The sequence below is a fragment of the Podarcis filfolensis genome (assembly GCF_964270895.1).
Source record: "Podarcis filfolensis genome assembly, chromosome: 12".
Lineage (NCBI taxonomy): Eukaryota > Metazoa > Chordata > Lepidosauria > Squamata > Lacertidae > Podarcis > Podarcis filfolensis.
In genome coordinates this window covers 46,138,716-46,161,149 of record NC_139614.1, presented here as the reverse complement: position 1 = coordinate 46,161,149, position 22,434 = coordinate 46,138,716, and the positions used below count along the sequence as shown (strand labels likewise).

At 40.4% G+C, this 22,434-nt stretch overlaps 1 protein-coding gene and 1 long non-coding RNA gene across 2 annotated transcripts in view; one reads left to right on the top strand and one right to left on the bottom strand.

The window, feature by feature from the left end:
- Window positions 1-212: 212 nt before the first annotated feature.
- LOC310746382 lies at window positions 213-3,365 on the top strand. Its single transcript, XR_014540691.1, has 2 exons — window positions 213-897; window positions 941-3,365. It is a non-coding gene; the product is annotated as an uncharacterized lncRNA (long non-coding RNA).
- LMBR1 (limb development membrane protein 1) overlaps window positions 1,459-22,434 on the bottom strand; it is a 61,174-nt gene continuing 40,198 nt past the window's right edge. Inside the window, exons 9-17 of the mRNA XM_083579867.1 lie at window positions 21,251-21,323; window positions 16,942-17,022; window positions 15,730-15,806; window positions 14,744-14,821; window positions 13,782-13,855; window positions 13,411-13,501; window positions 10,547-10,613; window positions 6,733-6,894; window positions 1,459-5,219 (exon numbers count right to left, since the gene is read on the bottom strand). Coding sequence (XP_083435993.1) covers window positions 5,134-5,219; window positions 6,733-6,894; window positions 10,547-10,613; window positions 13,411-13,501; window positions 13,782-13,855; window positions 14,744-14,821; window positions 15,730-15,806; window positions 16,942-17,022; window positions 21,251-21,323 — 789 coding nt within the window. The 3' untranslated portion in view covers window positions 1,459-5,133. The remainder of the gene's footprint in view (window positions 5,220-6,732; window positions 6,895-10,546; window positions 10,614-13,410; window positions 13,502-13,781; window positions 13,856-14,743; window positions 14,822-15,729; window positions 15,807-16,941; window positions 17,023-21,250; window positions 21,324-22,434) is intronic.

The window sequence follows — 22,434 nt, the reverse complement described above, 5'->3', positions numbered from 1 at the left end:
TGTGGTAGCAGTAGCAACTAGGCCACCATGTTCAATCTCGTCCCTCACAGACTCCCAACCAGGAGAGGTTTCAATTCCTGCCAAGGAGTAAGCACTGAAACTGGGAAGAAAGGCTCAAACCCTCAAATCTGTAAGCAACCTGGGGGGTCATTTCATGCGTTTCACTAGAGTCGGATGTAAATACATGCGAGCTCCATCTCCATCTCAACAGGGTTCTAAAACAGACAAGAAACCTCCCTGCTGCAATTGCCCTTTGTCAGTCATTCCCATTGTTCCACATTGCAGGCAGTCACATTACAGAACCACCATCCTAGTCCCTGAAGAGACCTTTTCTCTCCCATAAAGTCAGTTCCTCACAAAAGAGAAATAATATTATATTACTTGTACCCTACCCATCTGATGGGTTGCCCCAGCCACTCTGGACGGCTTTCAGCAAAATATAAAAGAACCCACAAGGTTGAAGAATGGCTGTGTTTATCCACAGGATAGCCACTTGAAGGATAGTTAACAGGAAGGTAACTTTTGTTTGTGGGTTCTACGGAGTCCCAAATGGGAAGAATAACAAGCTCACCAAGAGATGGGAATAGGAGGCAAGCAAGTAAAGAGACAATTGAGGCAGTTCTCAATAGCTAAAAATGCTTTGTGTGAAGCCAGCAAGCTTTTTTTTTCATTTCTGACAATACTTGCAAGATTTGACCATGTGCTCCTTGCCCAGGTGAGTGAGGCACAAGCCAAATACACTCAAAAGAATTTTATTCCCTACACTCACCATGATGTGAGTATGACAACAGGCTAGAGACTGGGGCTAGAAAAGACAGCACCAGTATAAAGGCAATGAGGAAATGCTAGAACAGAATTCCAACTTGCTTGGAGATAGAACCAGTGTCTTTCTGCTTAGTTCCTTTCTGACTACTCAAGGAGGAACCTCTTGTGTAAAGAGGTTCCTTCTTGAGTAGTCAGAAAGGAACTAAGTAGGAATACACTGGTTTTACCTCCTTACACTATACATCAAAAAGGTATTGTACAGGAGTGAGGAGAGAAGCCAGCACTCCTAGTCTTCCAGAGCTTTCTACAAGATTCTGCTTGTGGTCAGCTTTCAAATCATGGGATGTATGTCTTCCCCTACCTGGATGTGCTTTCATCCATCCTCTATTTTAAAAGTGTTCCTGGGCACATTAATGGTACACCCCAAAGATCTGTAAAGGTGGCATATCTTATTGTTCATAAACGTCACCCATACAAACAACTACATACATTGCTACCCACTCCCCATTTCTTCTGAAGAAAGTTCACAAGCTCCCTAAGAGGAGAACAGAAAAATCTCAGCGCAGGCAGAACATCTGTGAGATGTTCTTAATACCAGGCTGTACACAATGTCAAAGTGTTTAAAGTGAACAGAAGGCAAGGTGCACCATTATGAAGCTTGAGCTGAATGAAACACCTCTGAACCAAGTAAGCTGTAGAAGAACATATTGTCAAATCCTTTAATTGACACTGTAAAACAGGCAACTGTGTAAAAGAGATTGGAGAAAGAGGTGAAGGTAAACGTCACATTACAATCTGTAAACAAAGTGTCCTAGTGAAGCCAACTTCTAAATAACCCCTCTATGTCTGCTTGACATTAGCTTAAAAAGCTAGAGAGTAAAGATGTGCTCAGACTTTGCAACAACAATTCTGTCACGCTGTGTTAACACAGTGTACCAGTGGAGGAGAAAGCCAAACAATGGCGCACTTAAGACACTTAACTTGCATACATTTTTGGTCTGATTTGATATACATCTAGCTCATACAAGAAAAGCATATTTGTGCTTTAGCCTCATAACGAGGAAGATGGTTTATGACTGAAGTAGAGGTTTTTGTACCTTAAAAAAAAGGTACAAAACACTTGACTACACAAGTCAAACCACTAGGAATACATTACTAGTATCCATCAAAGAATTACTAATACCATCTACTTAAACACATTTAAGCCTTTATAACTTTAAGTATTTATGTGTAATTTTTATCACTATATTTGAAAGTAGAACATCTGTAAAATAATTTTCAGCTGAGGGATAAAATGACAATTTTAACAATTTCACATGGACAAAGTCAAGGAACAGGAGACCATCACATATATTTATAATGGGGGGAGGTGCTGAATCTGTCCCCCTTCTAGTGACTCTTATTTCACTTGCATCTCCAGAGTGGTGCATTGTGGATTTTTGTGTAAGTTTGGAAGTGGGAGGCAGCAATAGCCAGCTTACACTTCAATTTCACAGGGTGAGATGGCCTGTATTATTCTTGTATCACCAGGAAACTGATTTGCTGCAGTGGCACTGGTCACATTACTAGATAGATCCCTCCTATTTTCCTGCCAAAGGCATTAAAACTTTACAGGGGACAGCTTAGACTTTGGCCTAATTTCATGCATGTGGCTGGGAAGGGGCGGGGAATGGAAGGGGAGGAAGAGATCCTACCCATCACTGGCCTATTTAGCACCACAAATATTGTCCCAAATGTGGCCCTTGAGAGGGAAAGAAAGTACCCCACCCCGATCGAGATGCACATAGGATAAGTTGCACACCTGATCCTAAGAAATTACAAGAATTGAAACGGAGCCTTCACTAATCAAATGACTTTTGGGGATGGGGGCAGGTTTCATAACATGTACCATTAATGCTAACCACCCCAGGATAACCAAAGGCAACATTTTCAGGGAAGCATTTCCTCTTGCACAGCTCCTGATTTGAATGGGGCTGTACAGTAGAGCACTTACAGGTGAACCAACCCGAGTTTATTAAGGTACTTACGGAAGATTCCGCATGCCATCTGCATTTATTGTCTTTGATGTTTAATTTGCAAATTTGTCTAAGTCAACTCTCTACCTATGAAGAACATGGATTAAAATTCTCAATAATTGGTATGAACTTTGTCGAAAGCATGATAGCCACAGAATCACAAATACTTTCAAATTCAGTTGGATCCATCTATATGCTGACTGCAGTAGCTATGGTAATAAGCATACTGTTGATGTACCTTTACTATACAGAATCCACTTATTTTTTTTCTGCAGGCATATTACTATTACGACATGAACGATTATGTTTCAATGTGGTGTTGAGTGGAGGTGCCAAGCACACTAAAAATCCTAAAACCAATTACTACCATTTCAAAATGAGATACAAGGTATCAATATCTAAACTCTTGGGCCTGGCTCAGATAATAAAATGCTGTGAATGTGAATGGAAAAACAAGTCAGGAAGCAGAAGTTCATTGCAACTTCCCTTGCTTAACAGCTTCCAAACAAGCTTATCCACAAGTTGGCTGGTTTGTTCAGAAGCCATTAATTTTCCCATTTGCATGTGATGTGAAGTTATACTTAATTCATAACTACAGCTTCCTGGCTTCTTTCCCCACTTATGTGCAGGGTGCTGTATGTGGTGCACAGCACTTGTGCATATCCTGGCTTAATCTGATTACCCTAACAGTGTCACCGAGTGAGTCGAATTCTCTACATCTTCCACTGTGGCAAAAAGCCCCCAGTTTACAATTTATTCCAGTTCCCAGAAACAGTTTTATGAAAATAAGTTCTGTCCTGCATCTGTTCTATTTGTCATTTCCACTGACAATATTAGAAAAAATTCTATTATGTATTTACTATAAATGCTACCTTCCAAAATTTAATGCAAGATTAATTTTCATAAGAAATCATATGAAACTTAGAATAGTGTCTATTATCCAGGAATTCTACACTGATTTCAAACAGTGTAGAAAATGCTTGTGAGCCCCAATGAATCTAGTAACATTCTGAACTTTTTTTAAAAAGCAGGATAATTTGCAGAATTATTTCAACATTGTACAACACATAAAAACCCAGTTTTGGGCTTACTGAGATTAATATAATACTGATATTTTCAAAGTGAGGTAAAACATTAAAGTTGTGAAGATCCAGTTAACCTTATGGGATCTAACTTATAAAATGTGCTCATCTATGAATGGCCAGTGTCACTTCATCATCCAAGAACTACAAACCTTCAGCAAAGTTTCATAAAATGTCATGCTAGCCTTTACAATCTACCTACCTCTACTCACAGTATGTATGCTAACTTCCTTCAGATTCATATGTTACACACAAGATTTGCTAAAGTGTAACAATATCAATGAAAATTGCATGCCTTAATTGGAATCTATATTTTCATATTTAAAAAACTGGAGTTTATAATCTGCTACCTGATTACTCCATGTTTTTTAAAAAGATAGATCAACAAAGGAAATAATGAAAAAATGGTCTATTCTAATGAACCAGAATGCACTGCACACTTAACCCAGGGCATCTAGAGTGGGATAATTGTTTTCACACCTGTGGAAGTTGTGTGCTATTGTATCCTTTTCTCACTGCTTATGCATATAAGGCGACACATTACACAGAAGGGAATGAACAGAATTCTCTGTGCATTTAATGGAGTTGTGTGATTGCCCTAAAATGCATGATTATGTACACAACAATCAGAGGTCTGTGAAATTACAATTTAGCACTGCAACCTAGGCTTACGTTATTGTGTAATTCATGAGTCTCAGTGGAAGTTACCTTTAGTGATAACTGCAGGCCAGTTGGTTATTTAGAACCAGGAACTGCTGGTATCTTAAGACACAATGACAGTGGAAACTCATCAGATGGACAATGAATGTACTGATCCTGGATCTTACCGTATTCTCTATAAGTTGTCCGTTTTCATAATGCAGTTTTACTGAAAAAGCAGCAACTCTAGTAAAGGATTTGCCATTTTCAACTAGCAAGGCTCATCTCAGACACCCAGCCTAATTCTTCAGCAAAAGGTTTATGCTCGGGAGATTCTTGGCCTAATATGTTGATAGATCAATATGGAGGTGTATCCAAAGAGGAATGGAGTTTTCTTTTCCGCTTCCAGGTTTCAAGACAGTTCTGCGCCGGCTGACACAGTAATTTAACATGGATCAATCTGAGCATGAAGAGAGGACAGTCTGATACACCCAGCTTTCTTGGGTGCAATTTTTTTTTTTGTTATCATCTTGGACCCAATATACAAACAAGAAAAAGCAATACAAAATCAAGTGCTATGAAGTGACAGGAATGTCATGAAGTCAAAAGGGCTCGGTTCCACCACCTGCTTTTCACAGTGTTTTCTGGTGCCCGTTTACAGATGGCTTTGCAGCCTCAGAGTCTCTTGCATTGTGTGAGAGGTGAAGCTTGTCTAAACCTGCAAAACATTTCAAAAGATAGTCCATTTAAATTTCTCTTTCACTTCTGACAAATATAGGTGTTTTCAAAATCACATTAGTCTTCGTTCCAATACATAAATAAATTGAAGATTTTTGTCTGTGGAGACCTTATCTGAGAACATGAGAAACTAGACAGGATTATAAATGGCACACGAACAGCATCTGTGCAACTAAACTGCCCCCCTTGCAACTGTCTAGTAGAACTTGCAAACACTGTAAAGTCATAATAGGAGGTATTTCCTCTCCCCAGGTCTAAATATTTGGTTGCTGACGGGAGAAGCAGAATGTCGTGGCATCATTATACAAATTTAAATTCTATCAGTCATTACAGAGGGGGAGGGGAGCTGTCCGTGAGCTTTCCATCACATCTCACTTTCACACAACAAATACTGAACATTTTCATGGCTTTGTCTATTGATTTCTAATGTGACGTTGAATTCATACACCTGCAATTTCATTATTACTAAATTTTCAAGTAACAAGATAAGCCTCATAAACTGTAAAACAATAAACTAAATCATGCAGTTTGAAAAGCACAACAGAACAGAACAGAACATTTGTCTACTCAAAACATCTCTCTGTCCATGAGTCACTGGTGGTCTTCTAATGTTGCAATTCCTAAATTTCCACCTCAAAGCTTTCCAGCTTTTGCATCATTATCCAAAGCAAACCAATTGGCATGTCAAAACCTGATAAGAAATATCCTGTGCCCACTCTCATTGTTGGTGGATTTGACTGTGGCAACACATTCCTTAGTTACATCTTATCTGAACTACTGTGATGTGCTGTTCATGACGCTGACTGAACAGTGAAAGTTCTGCTTCAGAATATTGCAGACAGGCTATTGAACAAGGCAAGGTGTAGGTGGCATGCAACTCCCGTATTACAAGAGCTTCATTTGGTACCAGTCTGCTCCCAGGGAAAATTCAAAAGTACTGGCTGTTAAATCATGACAAGCCAGAGAACTACTTGGCTTCAAATTGTGTAGGCTTTTGCAGATCACAACTAACATAATAATAATTTTATTATTTTTTATATATTATTATTATTATTATTATTATTATTATTATTATTATTATTATTTATTACATTCTGATGGTAGATAAAGCTTTTATTCAAACAGGCTTTTGGCTTCATAAGCTGGCTTGGACACTATGGACACTTAAGTATGCAAAACAATTGGTTCAACTAGTTGTTTTAGTTGTTTTTATTTTTACTTTTATTTTATTTTTACTTTTGCTTCATTATAAGTTGCCTTGAGCACCACTTGACAAAAAGATGGGGTAAAATCAAACAAATAAATTGTTTTCTTAAAAGGAATAAACTAGATGAACTCAACACAGAACTACTCGCCACATATGTCTTTTTATACCACATGAAGGAAGCTGGAAACTCACACCAGGCAAATTACTCTCCCTATAACTCTAGAGGGATAGTTTAAATTCAAATTATGCACAATATGGCTATCAAAAGAAAGAGAACAAATGTTACCTAATGCTTTGAGAAGCTCCTCTCTAACTGCAGAGGTGAACTTTCTAACCAGACACAGGGTTGTCACAATGGCAAAGAGGATATTGTAGGATAGCACGATGTAGAAATTTCCTAACCAGTTAAACCTTCCAAAGTCTCCAAGGAGATCAAACCTGGTAATACCTGCAGGGGGAAGAGAATGTGACATAATTCAGAAAAGCAAATGAATGAGGGTGATATCTAAGATTGAAGAATGACCTCCAAGTACTTTAATCGAAATAAATTAAAAAATTGTCCAGTTGCACCTTGGAGACCAACTAAGTTAGTTCTGGTATAAGCTTTCGTGTGCATGCACACTTCTTCAGATACACTGAAACAGAAGTCACCAGACCCTTATATATAGTGGGAGGGTGGGGTGGGGTTTTTCTCAGAAGGGTAGTAGGAGATGAGTGATTGGTCAATGGGTATGATAAATCTGTTGACGACTGTTTACGACTGCAATTAGTCCTACAGGAAAAAGCAAGGGATAGGATGCAGATGACCAAAAATAGCTTTAGAATATGTAATGAGACAAGTCTCTCCATAGTTTTCAGTTTAGTAATAAGTTGTAATTCAGCAACTTCTCTTTCAAGTCTATTTCTGAAATTCTTTTGTAATAAGACAGCTGCTTTTAGATCCTGTATTGAATGTCCAGGGAGATTAAAGTGTTCTTCTAGTGGCTTCTCTGTCTTGTGATTCCTGATGTCAGATTTATGTTCATTTATCCTTTGGCGTAGGGTTTGTCCCGTTTGTCCAATATAGAGAGCTGAAGGGCAATGTTAGAAGATGAGCAATTAAGTAGGCCTGAGATGGTATGTTTGATGTTGTTGGGTCCAGTGATGGTGTTGTCTGGGTGTATGTGGCAGCAAAGTTGGCATCTGGGTTTATTTCAGGCTCTGGTACCAGTGTCCATGTAAAGCCTGGTTGCTGTGTTATTGTGGGTGAGGAGTTGTTTAAGATTGGGTGGCTGTCTGTAGGCAATGAAAGGTTTTCCTCCCAGGGCTTGAGAAAGAGAACTGTCATTGTCTAGGAGAGGTTGTAAATCTGTAATGATGCGTTGAACTTGGGAGCTGTATGTGATTACTAGTGGTGTTCTGTTATTTTCTCTTTTGGGTCTGTCTTGCAGCAAGTTGTCTTGCAGTTTAGTTTTGTGATCTGTTGTTTAACTTCATCAGGCAGATACTTTAGTTCCAAAAAGGTTTGCTGTAGATCTCTTAGGTGAGAATCCCTGTCTGTAGAGTTGGAACAGATGCGGCTGTAAAGTAGAGGCTATATACAATTGATTGTTTGGTATGTTTGGGATGGTAGCTGGAAGCATGTAGATATGTTTGTCGGTCAGTTAGTTTTCGGTACAAGGTGGTGTCTATGCACCCATCCTGTATTTTTATAGTAGTTTCCAGATAATGTATTTCTTGCATAGATTGGTTCATTGTTAGGTTGATGGCGAGGTGAAAGTCACTGAATGTTCTAATACAGATAATTTTACTTTCCCATTTGCCATTCCCATTATGACAAAAGCTCTCCTCATTTTATCACCCAGAAGCCTGCTTTACTCATACTATGAAAAGCTTCATAGCATCCAATGTGGTGCGTTTTCAGATTCTGCAAAGCACCACATGACTCACTGTACCCTAATGCACTCCACTAATCCTGTTTGGACAGCTGTGCATGTGCATTTTGTTAGCTGTGTTTTAACTGTTCATCTTTGCAGTTTTAGCCTCCCTTTTATCTCTATGGCAAACAATATAGGAATTTCATTTGTGTCCCTCAGTAGGGAACTAGGGAGTCTTGCCTTTAATTTGCTTTTTGTGTAGCAGCAATGACACATCCTCTTGTGTGCATGTGTGCACACTCATTTTTTCCCTGATTATATTTTCTATAAGAAGGTCATCTTCATGCCAGTTGACAATGAATATAAGGTTTCCCACCCCCTTAGAAAGCCTCAGCAGCAAAAGATTACAGACCTATTTTTACCCCTCACATTTTTTAAGGCTGAAACACCTAATGGCTGCAATTACTCACTTCATTATTTAAATGAATGTGTACTGAAAGTTAAGAAAAATTGCTAAACTGATGAGACTTTCAACAGCAGTTTGTGTAACAGCACAGGGGACTTGCTCCATTAAAGGGAAAATATGGCTCTAGGCACGATCAAACATTTGAGAGTTCTTCAAGTAGCTCTTTCTAGGTTATTGATGCTACTTTCCTTTGGTTTCCCTCGTTTTCTCTACTTATCTAGCAAGTGAGTATCATCAGTAGTTATGACGGAAAAGCTCATATTTGCTAACTATTCATAGAGGTCTTGTTTATTTATTTGTATCCTGCACTTGAAATGGTCTTCAGAAACCTCAGAATCTAAACATTAAAAGAACAATATGGTACCAGGCAAGTCTCCTGGAGGAGGATATTCCAAAACGAGGGCAGTGTGGTCCCACAACTAAAACTGCTCTTGTCCTGTTATAAACCACCACACCTCAGAAGGCCAGGAAATCCGGAGCGGAAGCTCACAAATGATAGTTTCTGTCACTGCACTGCAGCCATGAAGGGCTTTAAAGGGCACCAAGATTTTGAACTGAGCTCAGAAAGAAGACTGAGAACCACTGCAGCCAGTCTAGCACAGGGGACTATGATCCTACCACCCACCCCAGTTAGCCGTGCAGCTGTAACCTGAGCTACTTGCAATTTCCAGACTGTCTGCAAAAGGCAGCACAATGTACAGCCCATTGTAATGGCCCTAGTATATTAGTTTTGTTATCTGTGGCTGCAGCTGTTTTCCTATTATCGCAATGACAAGGTCATTTGTGTTATGAAACAGTCTGTGTGGCTTTTCAACAAGACCACCTCACTGAGGTTTGTGGCTATGAAGAAACCTGAATCTGGATTTTCCACAACCAACCCCAGACCTATCCATTGTGCTACACTGGCCTCCAAACTGCATGACTGCATTATTGGACAAACCTGATGGTCTACATTCCATTTGACTTCAGGACTAGTTTTAGCACTGAAACTAGCTTGGTTGCCCTGACGCCTGAAGGACACAGGGGTATGGCCTTGTTAATACTGCTAGACCTCTCAGCAGCTTTTGATACCATCAATCAAGGGCAGGCTACTCAGCTTCAGAACTGGGGCACTTTGAATCAGTTGCTCCATTCCTATCACAGAGGCAGATTTCAGGTGCTGGTGGGAAACTACCACTGAGCTCTGTGAAATTTAGACTACAGCTGTGTTTTAGGCTTTTGCTGTCCTGTCCTTTTACTGCTAATATTTATGCCTTGGTTTATTTTTAATCTTTGCTAGCCACACTTGGAGGACAATTTGCTTGAAATCAGGCCATAAAGTCTGTGCACACATTGACACACACAAATCCCAGGGTTTGTTGGTATAAGATTCTTACTGTCTATATTTCCTCCTTACACTACACAGAAGGCAAGGGTGTGCTACTAAGCAAATATATGCTGACTTTTCCCAGGATCTTTCCTCTTAACTCTGTCCCTATAGGGCCTACCACCCAAGCCACAGGCTTACAAGGAAACTTAGGCATTGCTGCTTGTGTTTCTGGAACCCCAGCAGTAATGCTCAAAGTATGGTGCTGACATGGGAAGAATGATCAGAGTCTGCACTGGCTTAAGAGCTCCAGCAAAGTATGTTCAGAAAGCTGTTTCATAAGACACTCAAGTTGTACCTAGATTTTCTTTCCTGAAAATATGACTGAAACCATTTACTGATCTGTAGGCAATGACAACAAACTACACACACCTCAATAAAGAGTTCTCTAAACAACAGAAATAAGACTTACCCAGTGTCCTTGACATAACTGGCAAAGCTGAACTGAGGACTAAGATTGAAACGCAGTTCCCAATTATCTGTTTGAACAAAAAAAGTATTTCAATATGATTGATGAGCTCTAAGTCCACCAAGTACAGCACTGAAAACACACCCCAGCTTCTTCTAATTTGATTTTAAAGTCTGCCCATCCCTAAGGTTAATGTTTCCTCTGCAGTTCTCCAATACTGCTGTAAGCCAAGTGTTTCCAAACAACTCAAGTCTCCTCTAAATATGTTTATATAGACCACAGGGACTTTAGACATTGGCATATACTGTATCATACAAACACAAAGAAAGCATACTAAGCCCCTATTTCTGCCACATGCTTTTTAACATAACAGTGAATGTTATGCTGGCTTCCCAGATACAGAGATTCCAGCCTCTGTGCATCCAGAACGGCATTTGGTCTCTGTGTAGAAATGAGCAGCAGGCTGGACTTGCTGCTGTTTTTGGTCCCAAAGGAATCTTTGGGTTCTTTGCTGGTAAGAACCACTGCAGATCAAGAGATGAAACTGTAATGGGCATCCTTCTGTGTGCTGAAGCAGGGGGGCTGAAAGAACACTACAGGTATACAAATCACTGTATAGTTTATGGCATTTAAGGCCACTTCTATAAACACTTGCTTACATGTTCAAGATTTAGGGGGTAATTCAACACAGCATCCAGGAGACTGTTCCATCAATGCAAATATTTCTCCTTGCCCAGCAGAATCATATCCCTTCTCCTTCACACTCTTCTTGGAGTCTCCTGAGTCTCCAGAGCAGATTTGAGGGAGTCACAGGGGGAAGGAGGGGGGAAGCCCCACTGCACTAGAGGGAGTCCTTGCACTGGCTTCCGTTTATGAAATGGGTGGTTGAATCTGACCCTCACACATTAAGCATGGATTACATAAATATGTGATGAGCTCCATTGGACAAAGGTAGAGTGTATCAATCTAATAAAATAAAATGTTGAGCATTATATAGTATAGATGGGGACTGAACCTTACTGTTTCCTTTCTTCAGTTTCACAAAGGTATGAAAAAACAGCTGCCCTTAACTTAACCTCTGGGTACAGAACTGCTCTTTTACATTTCACAGTGCTTGTGCAAGAGATGTACCTCCTATCAGTATTGTCATTTAGTTGTGTCCGACTCTTCGTGACCCCATGGACCAGAGCATGCCAGGCACTCCTGTCTTCCACTGCCTCCTGTAGCTTGGTCAAACTCATGTTCGTAGCTTCGAGAACAATGTCCAACCATCTCGTCCTCGTGTCGTCCCCTTCTCCTTGTGCCCTCAATCTTTCCCAACATCAGGGTCTTTTCCAGGGAGTCTTCTCTTCTCATGAGGTGGCCAAAGTATTGGAGCCTCAGCTTCAGGATCTGTCCTTCCAGTAAGCACTCAGGGCTGATTTCCTTCAGAATGGATAGGTTTGAACTTCTTGCAGTCCATGGGACTCTTGAGATCCTCCAGCACCATAATACAAAAGCATCAATTCTTCAGCAATCAGCCTTCTTTATGGTCCAGCTCTCACTTCCATACATCACTACTGGGCAAACCATAGCTTTAACTATACAGACCTTTGTCAGCAAGGTGATGTCTCAGCTTTTTAAGATGCTGTCTAGGTTTGTCATTGCTTTTCTCCCAAGAAGCAGGCATCTTTTAATTTCGTGGCTGCTGTCACCATCTGTAGTGATCATGGAGCCCAAGAAAGTAAAATCTCTCACTGCCTCCATTTCTTCCCCTTCTATTTGCCAGGAGGTGATGGGACCAGTGGCCATGATCTTCGTTTTTTTGATGTTGAACTTCAAACCATATTTTGCACTCTCCTCTTTCACTATCAATAAAAGGTTCTTTAAATCCTCCTCACTTTCTGCCATCAATGTTGTGTCATCTGCATATCTGAGGTTGTTGAGCTTCATCAGCTCTGAATCTACTTGTACTTGTCCTTATATCAGTATAGAACTATTATACTTATCTCAGTATAGCCCTATTATATTAAAACTTGCCACAACACAATATAAGTTTTCAAACTCTCTAGATATATGTAATTGGCCCACAATTATTTTTCTAACATGCTGTACATGAAGGGGCTGAGCATATATATTGGGATTCCTCAACATTTTTAATCAAGGATCATCTACAGTTGTTTACTTTCCCACTTTCAAGAATTGCTTGCAAGATGAAAGCAAATATTTTCCCCTTCCTCCAATTCTTTGAATACAAAAAAAGAAAGGAGAGGAGAAAGGGGATCTCAAAAATTCAGAAGTTAATGGACAGTAGGTTTTCAGTTTAAATAATTTTGATCTGTTTGTGGGAATGACTTTTTAATGTGTACACCCCAGCACTAGTTCTTCTAAAGCCACTATAAAGTTCTGGAAAAGTCAAAGTAGCCTCAGAATAAAAAGTGTTGCTGAATAAAACTACTTCCGATTTAGTTATTCAATTTGAATTAATTTGCCTGCATTACTTGTAGCAACCAAATTCTTTGCATTTCAAAGAAGCTCCTAAAGTACAGTTTGCACAAAGTTACTCATTAGCAATACAAGGGGGGGAGGGAACCCTTGAACAGATTTTCTATGGCTAGTTAATAAGCTTGGCCATTCCAGCACTTTACAAGTGAATGGACGCCATCCAAACTAAACAGGACAAGGCTTTTCCTTCCTTCCCCTCCCCCTCAAGACCATTCAGGGCCTGAAAAAATTCTTCTAGTCTGTTTACGCAACTTACAAACACTAATCACCACAAATGAGCCATTCAGAGCAATTACCATCTGTGGGAGTCAGGTTTGCCTTGGCTGGAAGAAATGGGCAAGCAAGAGGAGGGAGACATCACCACCTCAGACTTTTTAACCTACCTTTGTCATCGTTGTGTCATCCTTTCTGGGAGTGAAATCTCCAAAAAAGCGTAAGCTATAGAAGCCAACAACCGAAGAGACCATTAGATAGCTGTGAGAATCAAGGAATAAAAGAACCACTAAAGAATGCCAGTTTCAGACTCCTAGAAGACTTAAGCACCACAAAGGGAAGGGGGGCAGAGAGAGAGAGAGAGAGAGAGAGAGAGAGAGAGAGAGAGAGAGAGAGAGAACAACCACTTTTGAGTGCATGGGAATGGCCGGCCTGTCATTTTCTCTCTTCTAGGCAAGTGTCTTAGTAAATTAACAGCGTCCCAGAAAATTAGACAGAATACTTGTTAACAGACAAGAACGCCTACTGAAAGAAAGGATACAAAATCAAAATGATCTCGAGTGCTGCTCCCACAAAACCAAATGTGGACAGAGAGGCATTTCCTATGCCAGGCCCCTGCAAGATTTAAGAAACAAAAGTATTACAAAGAGAGCACTATTATTTTTCTGCCCATAAAATCTCAAGTGCATTGGACAGAAGTACTAAAAATGAAGAGTTAGGAAGCATCATTTTCTGATAATCTTCTTACTAAGCTAATCCCTAGCCATTAATAATCGCACACTATCAAGGCTGAAAACATGAGCCAGACATTTCAAAACATAATTATTAGCCATCCAGATGAGCTGTGTTAGAATGCCAGTGTGCACATTCAGAATATTGAAATGCACAAATAATTTGACACAAATAAAGGGAAACCAGGGGAATTGTAAAGCAGCTTGCCTTACTGGCTACTGCAGTCTCAACAGTAAACGCAACTCTTTCAAAATCATGCTCCATGTGTAAATAGAGTAACACAGAAAAGTCACAATATAACTAAGATATATACAAAGAAGGGTGACTGTACACAACTAGAGCTTTGTTCAGTCTTGCTGCTGATGTGGTCCCTGTTGCTTTAGATACATGCCACTTTAAACAGCTTTCCCTACCAGTGGTGGTTAAAATGGTGACAAACAAACAGCTCTGTGCATTGTTAACCTGTACACATATGCTGCCGCTTCCAACATTGATTATTGAGATTGTTCCTTTTATTCTATTTAGATATGTTCCACATGCCAAACAATGTGCGAAGCACACTTCACAATATGAAAACTTGAAGTTGCGTGACTGCTATTAAACTCAAAGTCAGGGACAGAATTCATACTTCTGAACACAGGTCTGCAATTCTATACCCATTTTCCTGAAGCCCACTGAATTCAATGGGACTTTTCCAAGTAGGCATGTATTAGATTGTGCTGTCAATGTGCCTTTTGCTGGTGTTAATATCACAAAAGAATAACACTTTACCCTTGACCCCTTTGGCATTGCAGTTTCATCAACCAGCAGGCAAAGAATATTGCAAGCAACCAAGAGGACAGAGATTGCCTTAAAAAGAAAAAGAAACATCAAGTCAGGAAGGTTCAAAAACATTTGCTGTATTTCACACTGATTACCATTTCTGAGGAATCCCCCTCTCTACTGGAGAAGAAAACTGGGTGCTAATGGCTTAGGGCAGTGGTTCCCACAGGGTGTGGCAGGAGAGGGTGGCAAGTGTGGCAGATTCAAGGACAATCAAAGAAACATTTAAACATTTCAGTGTAGTATAGTATCATATCACATCAATATAATTGTTTTATACTCTCTGGATGTCCCACAATCATATTATAAAGTACCGTATTTTTCGCCCTATAGGATGCACTTTTTCCCCTCCAAAAAAGAAGGGGAAATGTGTGTGCGTCCTATGGGGCGAATGTGGGCTTTCGCTGAAGCTTGGAGAGCGAGAGGGGTCGGTGCGCACCAACCCCTCTCCCTCTCCAGGCTTCAGGAAGCTATCCGCAAGCCTGGGGAGCCCGGCAGGAGTAGCCTGTTCTGGGGGCTGGGGTTGGGGGAAGCTCAGGCTTCCCCCGCCTCAGCCCCGCACCTGGGGGGGATTTTTTTTCTTTATTTCTTTATTTCTCCCCAAAAAAACCTAGGTGCGCCCTATGGGCCGGTGCGCCCTATAGGGCGAAAGATACGGTAGTTGTGTTCTATGTTATAAATCAAGCACAAAAAGAAGTTGTTTCTTTTTGTTTTCCAATGTACTTCTTATCAATAAAAAATTGGTGTGGCACAAGCAAATTTTTATTCTGGAAGTGTGGCCCAGGCCCAGAGAAAAAAGTTTGAGAACCACTGGCTTAGGGAGACAAAACAGCTTCTTTTTATTTTGTTACTCAGCTCACACACGTACATGAAAAAGATCACTAATCTCAAAAGGACAGATGGGTTTTAAGCAATGGAAGGAAATTACAGCTTACAGTTTCAATTAGCAGCAGGATCATTACAGCTGGATACACAAGATTCCTCTCCCAAGCTGAAGCCTTTTTCCGTCGTTCTTTTAAGAGACAAATAAGCAAACTTGCTATATTAAGGTGTTTAGATGCAAACATCTTTTCCTATTCTGAAAGTAGAAGTTCTCTAAGATATAGATCCACCACACTTAACTAAAAGCAGCCCCAATTAATATTGTAAGCAAGACTACTGTGGAATTCCAAGGACAACTTCCTAGCCTACCTCTGGTTTCAGAAGCAATTTGTAGGTCATTTATATTGCCCTGTCAGGCAGTAAGTGGCACACACATTACTCCGCGTACCATTAAATTGTCCCTAACCATGACCAAGCAAAGTATTGGAAGGATTCATTTTGGGGACATCAACCACCTACCCATCTTTCTGGAATGTTTTCCCCAACAATCTGGCTTCACATATGAGGAAGCGCTTGGAACATTCAAACATTTGGCTTCCTGTATGGAGTCTGCAATGGTACCCTTTTCACTACAGATTACATCACATGCAAAAAGCTTCTCAAAAAGAGCTAACATCCCATTGACAGAAGAATGTATATGTAATTTATTTCCTCTTTTAATATAATTTTCCAAAAGCATAATCAACCCATGGAATTTGCTACAAGGTGTGGCAATTCTCACCAACTCAGGTGGCTTTAAAAAGTGATTAGACGAATGCATGGGAGGATAAGGCTTATGATGGCTCCAGGACCAGAAACAGAATGCATCTGAAGACCAGCTGGTTAAACACAGCAGCAGGAAAGGGCTACTGCACTCATGACCTATTTGTGGGCTTCCCACAGGCATCTATGGGAATCGGGGTGCTGGACTACACAGCTCTTTGGTCTAATCCAGTAGGGCTCTTATTTCCTTATCTTGTGTGACTATATTCATCCATCAGATGGGATACTTAATTTTAAAAAACAACTAAAAGCTATTAAGTACATATTTACTGTATCCCATCAACGGAAACGACAGGGCATAAATAAATCAAAACCCATTTACAGGACTGCAGGGTTTCCTGCCATGAAGTGTGATGTTAACAAAACCTATTTACACAAGAGATCGTCTTGGTAATAACACCTGATATGATAAGCACACACATTTCTAACACCACCCAGAAACAGTTTTAAACTGAACTAACACACACACACAGGGAACCACAGAAAAGGCCCAATGTAATTACCCAATTTTGTCTTCATACTCTTCACATTACTTAGTTCCTGCTTCAGCTGCTTTGTGTTGTACTCCACCGGTGAAGACATCCCTGTTCAAGAAGAAAGACATGGCCACTTGGTTAAGGCTACTAAAGCAAACCTGGCTGGATTATAATGGTGCAAAAGAAGCAATTGCGTCAGGGCCCATGCCAATAGGGGCCCAAGACTATGAGCTGAAGCTGCTAGGAAAGTTATGAAGCAAAATGTGCAAGCAACCTTCTAAATGATTTCTGTGAAAAGACTCACATTGGCTGCTGCCAGCTATGTTTTTAGCCAATGAGTTAAATCAGAACTGTGACTGATGAGTTGTTTGAATCCCAGACTATCGGAATCCCTGGGATCCTAAAGAGTTGTTATTTTCCTTCCTCTTTCCTGCTTTTTTCTTCTTTTCTAGTCCTTGGCATTTCCATTGCCCTTCCTTTCTTTGCAGAAACCAGGACACCTTTCCTGTGGTCCATCTGCAAAAATATAAATTGTCCTCTGCTTCCACATGGAAAAAGGCAAACACCTCTTTAACCATTTTACATCAGGACCAGAACCATAGATCACAGGTGGAGCATAATGTTTGTATGCATGGAGTCCCAGGTTCAACCTTTGGCATCACCAGTAATGAGGATAACAGCACAGCTAGGAAAGTCCTCAAAGAGCAGCTGCCCCTTGGAGCAGAGAAGAGTGAGCTAAATAATGGGCTACCCTGTATAAAGGAAGCTTTATTTGTCAATACAGGTGTTTGGATGCTCACCAAATCTCACTGCATCTGCAGTAATTTTCACATCAGTGTTAATGGGAAATACATCAAATCTTTAATATTTACACTGACGCATAAATGACAGGTCTTACAACTTCCTCCGAGATGATAACAAGGCAACACTAATCCCAATATTTTGCCAAAGAGCAAGGCAACATTTTAGAGCAATCACATCAGAACCCTGAAAGACAGCACAAACTATTCAAAGCACTACAGCCTCTCAACTTCATTTCAAACAAGCACAAAAGTTTAATGTCTGCATTGTCTAGCCAATAAATCAAACTGGTAGACAGAACATGTCCAGGCTAGTCATGAAAAATTAGAAGGGATTCTCCAAGAAAACCACAAAGCAGCTCATTTAAGGTCAATTTAACAGTATTATTTTGTTTTTCTTCCAGCCCCAACATAATATTTCAGTACCTCAAAGGAAATTGTAGGAGTATCTATTTGCATTCCCTGTAGGTGATTGGCAGTTCAACACCAATTAGTTCAAAATTACACTGTTACTAGTACGCAATAAAAACAACACCTTTCATCTTTCTTACATAGGTCAGAATACCTTCAGAGCCAATAACTTTGATCAAATAAGCATTTTTGATCCTGCCCCACCCGTCTCCTTGGATTCAGGAAAACTAATAGCTAAAGGCAACTTTTCCCTTTTAATATAAAGAAAGTCCTAGCTTTATTCTTTTGGTGTAGGAATGATGTGGGTATTGAAATACAATATGCTAGAAACACTTCTGCCAACCCAGTCTCTTTCGCAACAAGAAAGTTTAGGCAGATCATCCATTGCAGGGATGATTTCCTCACCACCAAAAAAAAAAGTATATGGGGAAAATAAAGTTATATAAAATTCACATTTTATAAATTATAAGTGTTTTTAATGACTGGCATGATCTTAAAAAGGCATTTTTAAAAGACACAAGATTAATAATAATTTAAGTTTTTTCAGTTTGATTCCTAGAAGCATTCCGCTAAGCCACAACGGAAGTAAAAATATTGCTGATTCAGATCCCACCGTCTAGGAAATTATGAAGATTATAGTTACCAAAGTTTCTCATTCTTTCCAGGATGAGGGGCAGGTTCCATAGCCCTTCATTATGCTAGTACCTGAGTTTCTGCCAAAAATGTGATTAACATCTGTTCTATGTGTGTCCACACTTGCAAACAGGTGCTCAATACTTCCTTGTTCAGTATTTGTTAGTTCTCACTAGCATACAAAGACACGGTTCTTCAACAGGTGTGTTTGTTTTTCTTGGATAGATGAGTGGGACAAGCGAAGGTCCACAGCACCACTGTGTTGACTGCCCCACAGACAAAGGAAGATTCTGAAAAGGTTCCATGTTTAGCCCAGGGAATTTTTATGTACAATGCTTTATTAAACACAAACCAACTAACTTATTCAAGAAACCGAGGAGAACATTTCCTGTTTTGTGGTTGCAGTTCCAACACCTCTGATCCTACACTGTTGCAACTGTGGATAAACAGGAACTGCAGCTTCCTACTCCAAAGCTGTTCTTTGGGATTCTTCAGGGAGAGGGGATTTTCATCAGGACTGGCATGGGAGAAAGGCTTAACTTCCCTTCCTCTCAAAGTCCTGATTAGTCATAGGGGCAGTATCTCCAGCAATTGCTGGGTGAAGTGCAGGAAGCATACGAAGCTTTCTTCTACCCAATGAGACAATTGGTCCATCCAGCTCATTACTGTTTAGACTGACTGGTGGCAACTCTCCAGTTTTAGGCAGTCCTACCTGGACATACCAGTCTGGTATCCCGGGACACCAGGGACTTTCTACATGTGGAGCAGACGCTTCACCACCAAGCTATGGTCCTTCTCAACGGTTGACTAACTAGCTGACCCCCTGATCAGGAGCACTCAGCACTGCAATGTTTTGTAGCAGGCCCATCTGTCCACAAAAAGTTGAAAATAGTCAAACTAAAGGGAATGTGACTCTAGTAACTACACGTATTCCAAAGCTTCTCAGCTATACAGTAAAACATCTAAGCAACTGAAATGCATGTTTTAGTCTTCCCATCTGATTCCCTGAAAGGACAGAATTCAAAACCGATTGTGTCAAAACACGATTTCTCTTAAGGAAAGAAGGGGGGGGGACCATGACCATTCCATGAGCACCAAGGAAACAATAATGAAATACACAGCAACAATTATTGTGCCGTTCCATCATAACATCACGCTCGGTAGTTAGGGAAAAAATAATTACTCCACTGTAGCTTCAAAGAAATTCACTGACATTTGTGCTAAAGGTAACATATAAACCAGTTCAATGAAACAGATGCTCTGCTCTAAAAATCTCAAGGTAGTCTTTGAAATTCCAACTATAATTCTCTGCATTTTAGATGCTTATACAAATAAAACTATTCTCTATGGTTACATTATGACATGCAATGCCCTTGAGCTCATTTGGAGGTTCTAGCAGGGCAGCACAGCTATCATATACCTTTGGCCGAAGAACGGTGCATTCATTCTAATCTGAGATAGTCATCCTCTTCCACCGAACTTGCAGCTTCAGGAAGGATGCACATGGAGCAGTGAGGGAGGAAGGGCCCAATCAACCTTGGCGACCAATGGAGTGACAGACGTCACAGCCAGATCACCCTCAAAACATGTCACTTCATTGAAATTGTCATCCTATTTTTGTTTCTTGTTTTTTTCTTCTTATGACCTTCATTTCTATACTGCCAGAACAGTACACAAACACTTGGGCCACAATCCAGCAGCATGTGCATACCCTCTGATGGAAAAGGACAATATGGTATTCCTTTCTGTGAGTTTCCTGTAACGTTTTCTGCATAAAGAAATGGTTGGCATCCATCTGTTTTGAGAGGCAAAGGAGCGGGCCTCCAGTGGTTCTGAAGTTAAATCACTGCATTAGCAGCACCAAAGTAACCTCTCCAGGGTGCAAGCCTGGGCCGTGTGTATGGGGATCCTGGGCTGCCCAGATGACAAGACCCCCCTCTCTTGGCCTCCCTGATGTGGTCCAAAGGAAAGCAGAGTGCATTTGGCACCAGCTTGGCTGCAGCAGCTTCCGGAAGGAGGCATACAAGGAAATGTATTCTTGGTTTTGCCTTTATTTAAAATGGCTGCCTACACCACAATCCGTTCAGAGTGCTTCCAGAGAGCCAGTGTGGTGTAGTGGTTAAGAGCGGTATTCTCGTAATCTGGGGAACCGGGTTCGCATCTCCGCTCCTCCACCTGCAGCTGCTGGGTGACCTTGGGCCAGTCACACTTCTTTGAAGTCTCTCAGCCCCACTCACCTCACAGAGTGTTTGTTGTGGGGGAGGAAGGGAAAGGAGAATGTTAGCCGCTTTGAGATTCCTTAAAGGGAGTGAAAGGCGGGATATCAAATTCAAACTCTTCTTCTTCTTCTTCTTCCTTAAGAAAAGGCAGGTTTGGATCGAAAACAAATGTGGCAGCTGGTAAAGCTTATCATTTCTGTAGAAATGACAAAATACTGCCTCTTTATACAACCAGATACAAGACGAACCATCGTACGTATCAAACATACCTACCATTTAGCCTCCTCATGATAGCTTCTTCTTCTAAGGTGATGATATATATCTGTTCATCCAAGTCTTCAAGGATCTAAGTCAGAAATTTAGACACTAGATAAATATGCATTACAGGTAGTCCATACACAATTCACCATGTGCAAAACCTAGAGGGAATAGGAGCCTAGGCATGAGGACAACCTATACCACTGGGCCAAGTGTGAACTGGCCCTCAGCTGACCAAAATGGCAACGTTTATTTTTAAAACAATGCTTCTGGCATTCTCCTAGGTTTTTCTCTTGGTTCCCAAACACAATAGATAATTTTAAATTTGTGCATATCGAATTGATCCTATGTGATGAGAAAAATTCTTCATGTTGTCTACATATGGGGAAGGTTTGTTAAAAAAACGTTCAGTTGACGACACAGGTCAAGACCACTATTCTGAAAATATGCAGGTACAGATTTATTTATATGTAGGACCCAGGTTACAACATAAAAGCATTTTCCTATAACAAAGACTATGAAACAAAAACTTTCAAGTTTGTTCAGACCTAATATTTTTTCTGGAAAGGTATTCCAGTTTAAGTCACCTGGCCTGAGATAGCTCAGTCAGTAGCACATGAGAATCTTAATCTCTGGGTCGTGGCTTTGAGCCCCATATTGAGCAAAGGATCCCTGCATTGTAGGGGTTGGACTGGATGACCCTCAAGGTCCTTTCCAATTCTATGATTCTATGAATCTGTGATTCTAACAGAACTTGGTCAAACACAGACTGTTTAGGTAAAGCTACTTTCTAGTTTGGGATTCAGGTCCCAAGCATCATATTTTCAGGCCCGTTACAAACATGTTAACATGTGCCTTCTCCACACACTTGCCATGATCCCATGCATACAATTTCATGTTATCATAAAAGAAATTTTTCTAATTCTGAAATTAAATTGTATACATTTCTGAAATTGCACCATGGTGCACACTGAGGTTTCTCTGCCATGCCCCCAAACACTCCTCATTTCTGCTATTTTGTTAGAACACAAATTCCAGCCTCAATGAAAGTTCTACAAAGCTTGCTGACTATTTTGTAAAAAAAATGGTCCTAACAAAGGGAGTAATGTTTTGCTTTTTTATCATATTGTACCAACACAGCAGCAAACGTTTTACGAATAAATCGATTCATTTCACAGCTTTATCTTTCTGCACTTTTT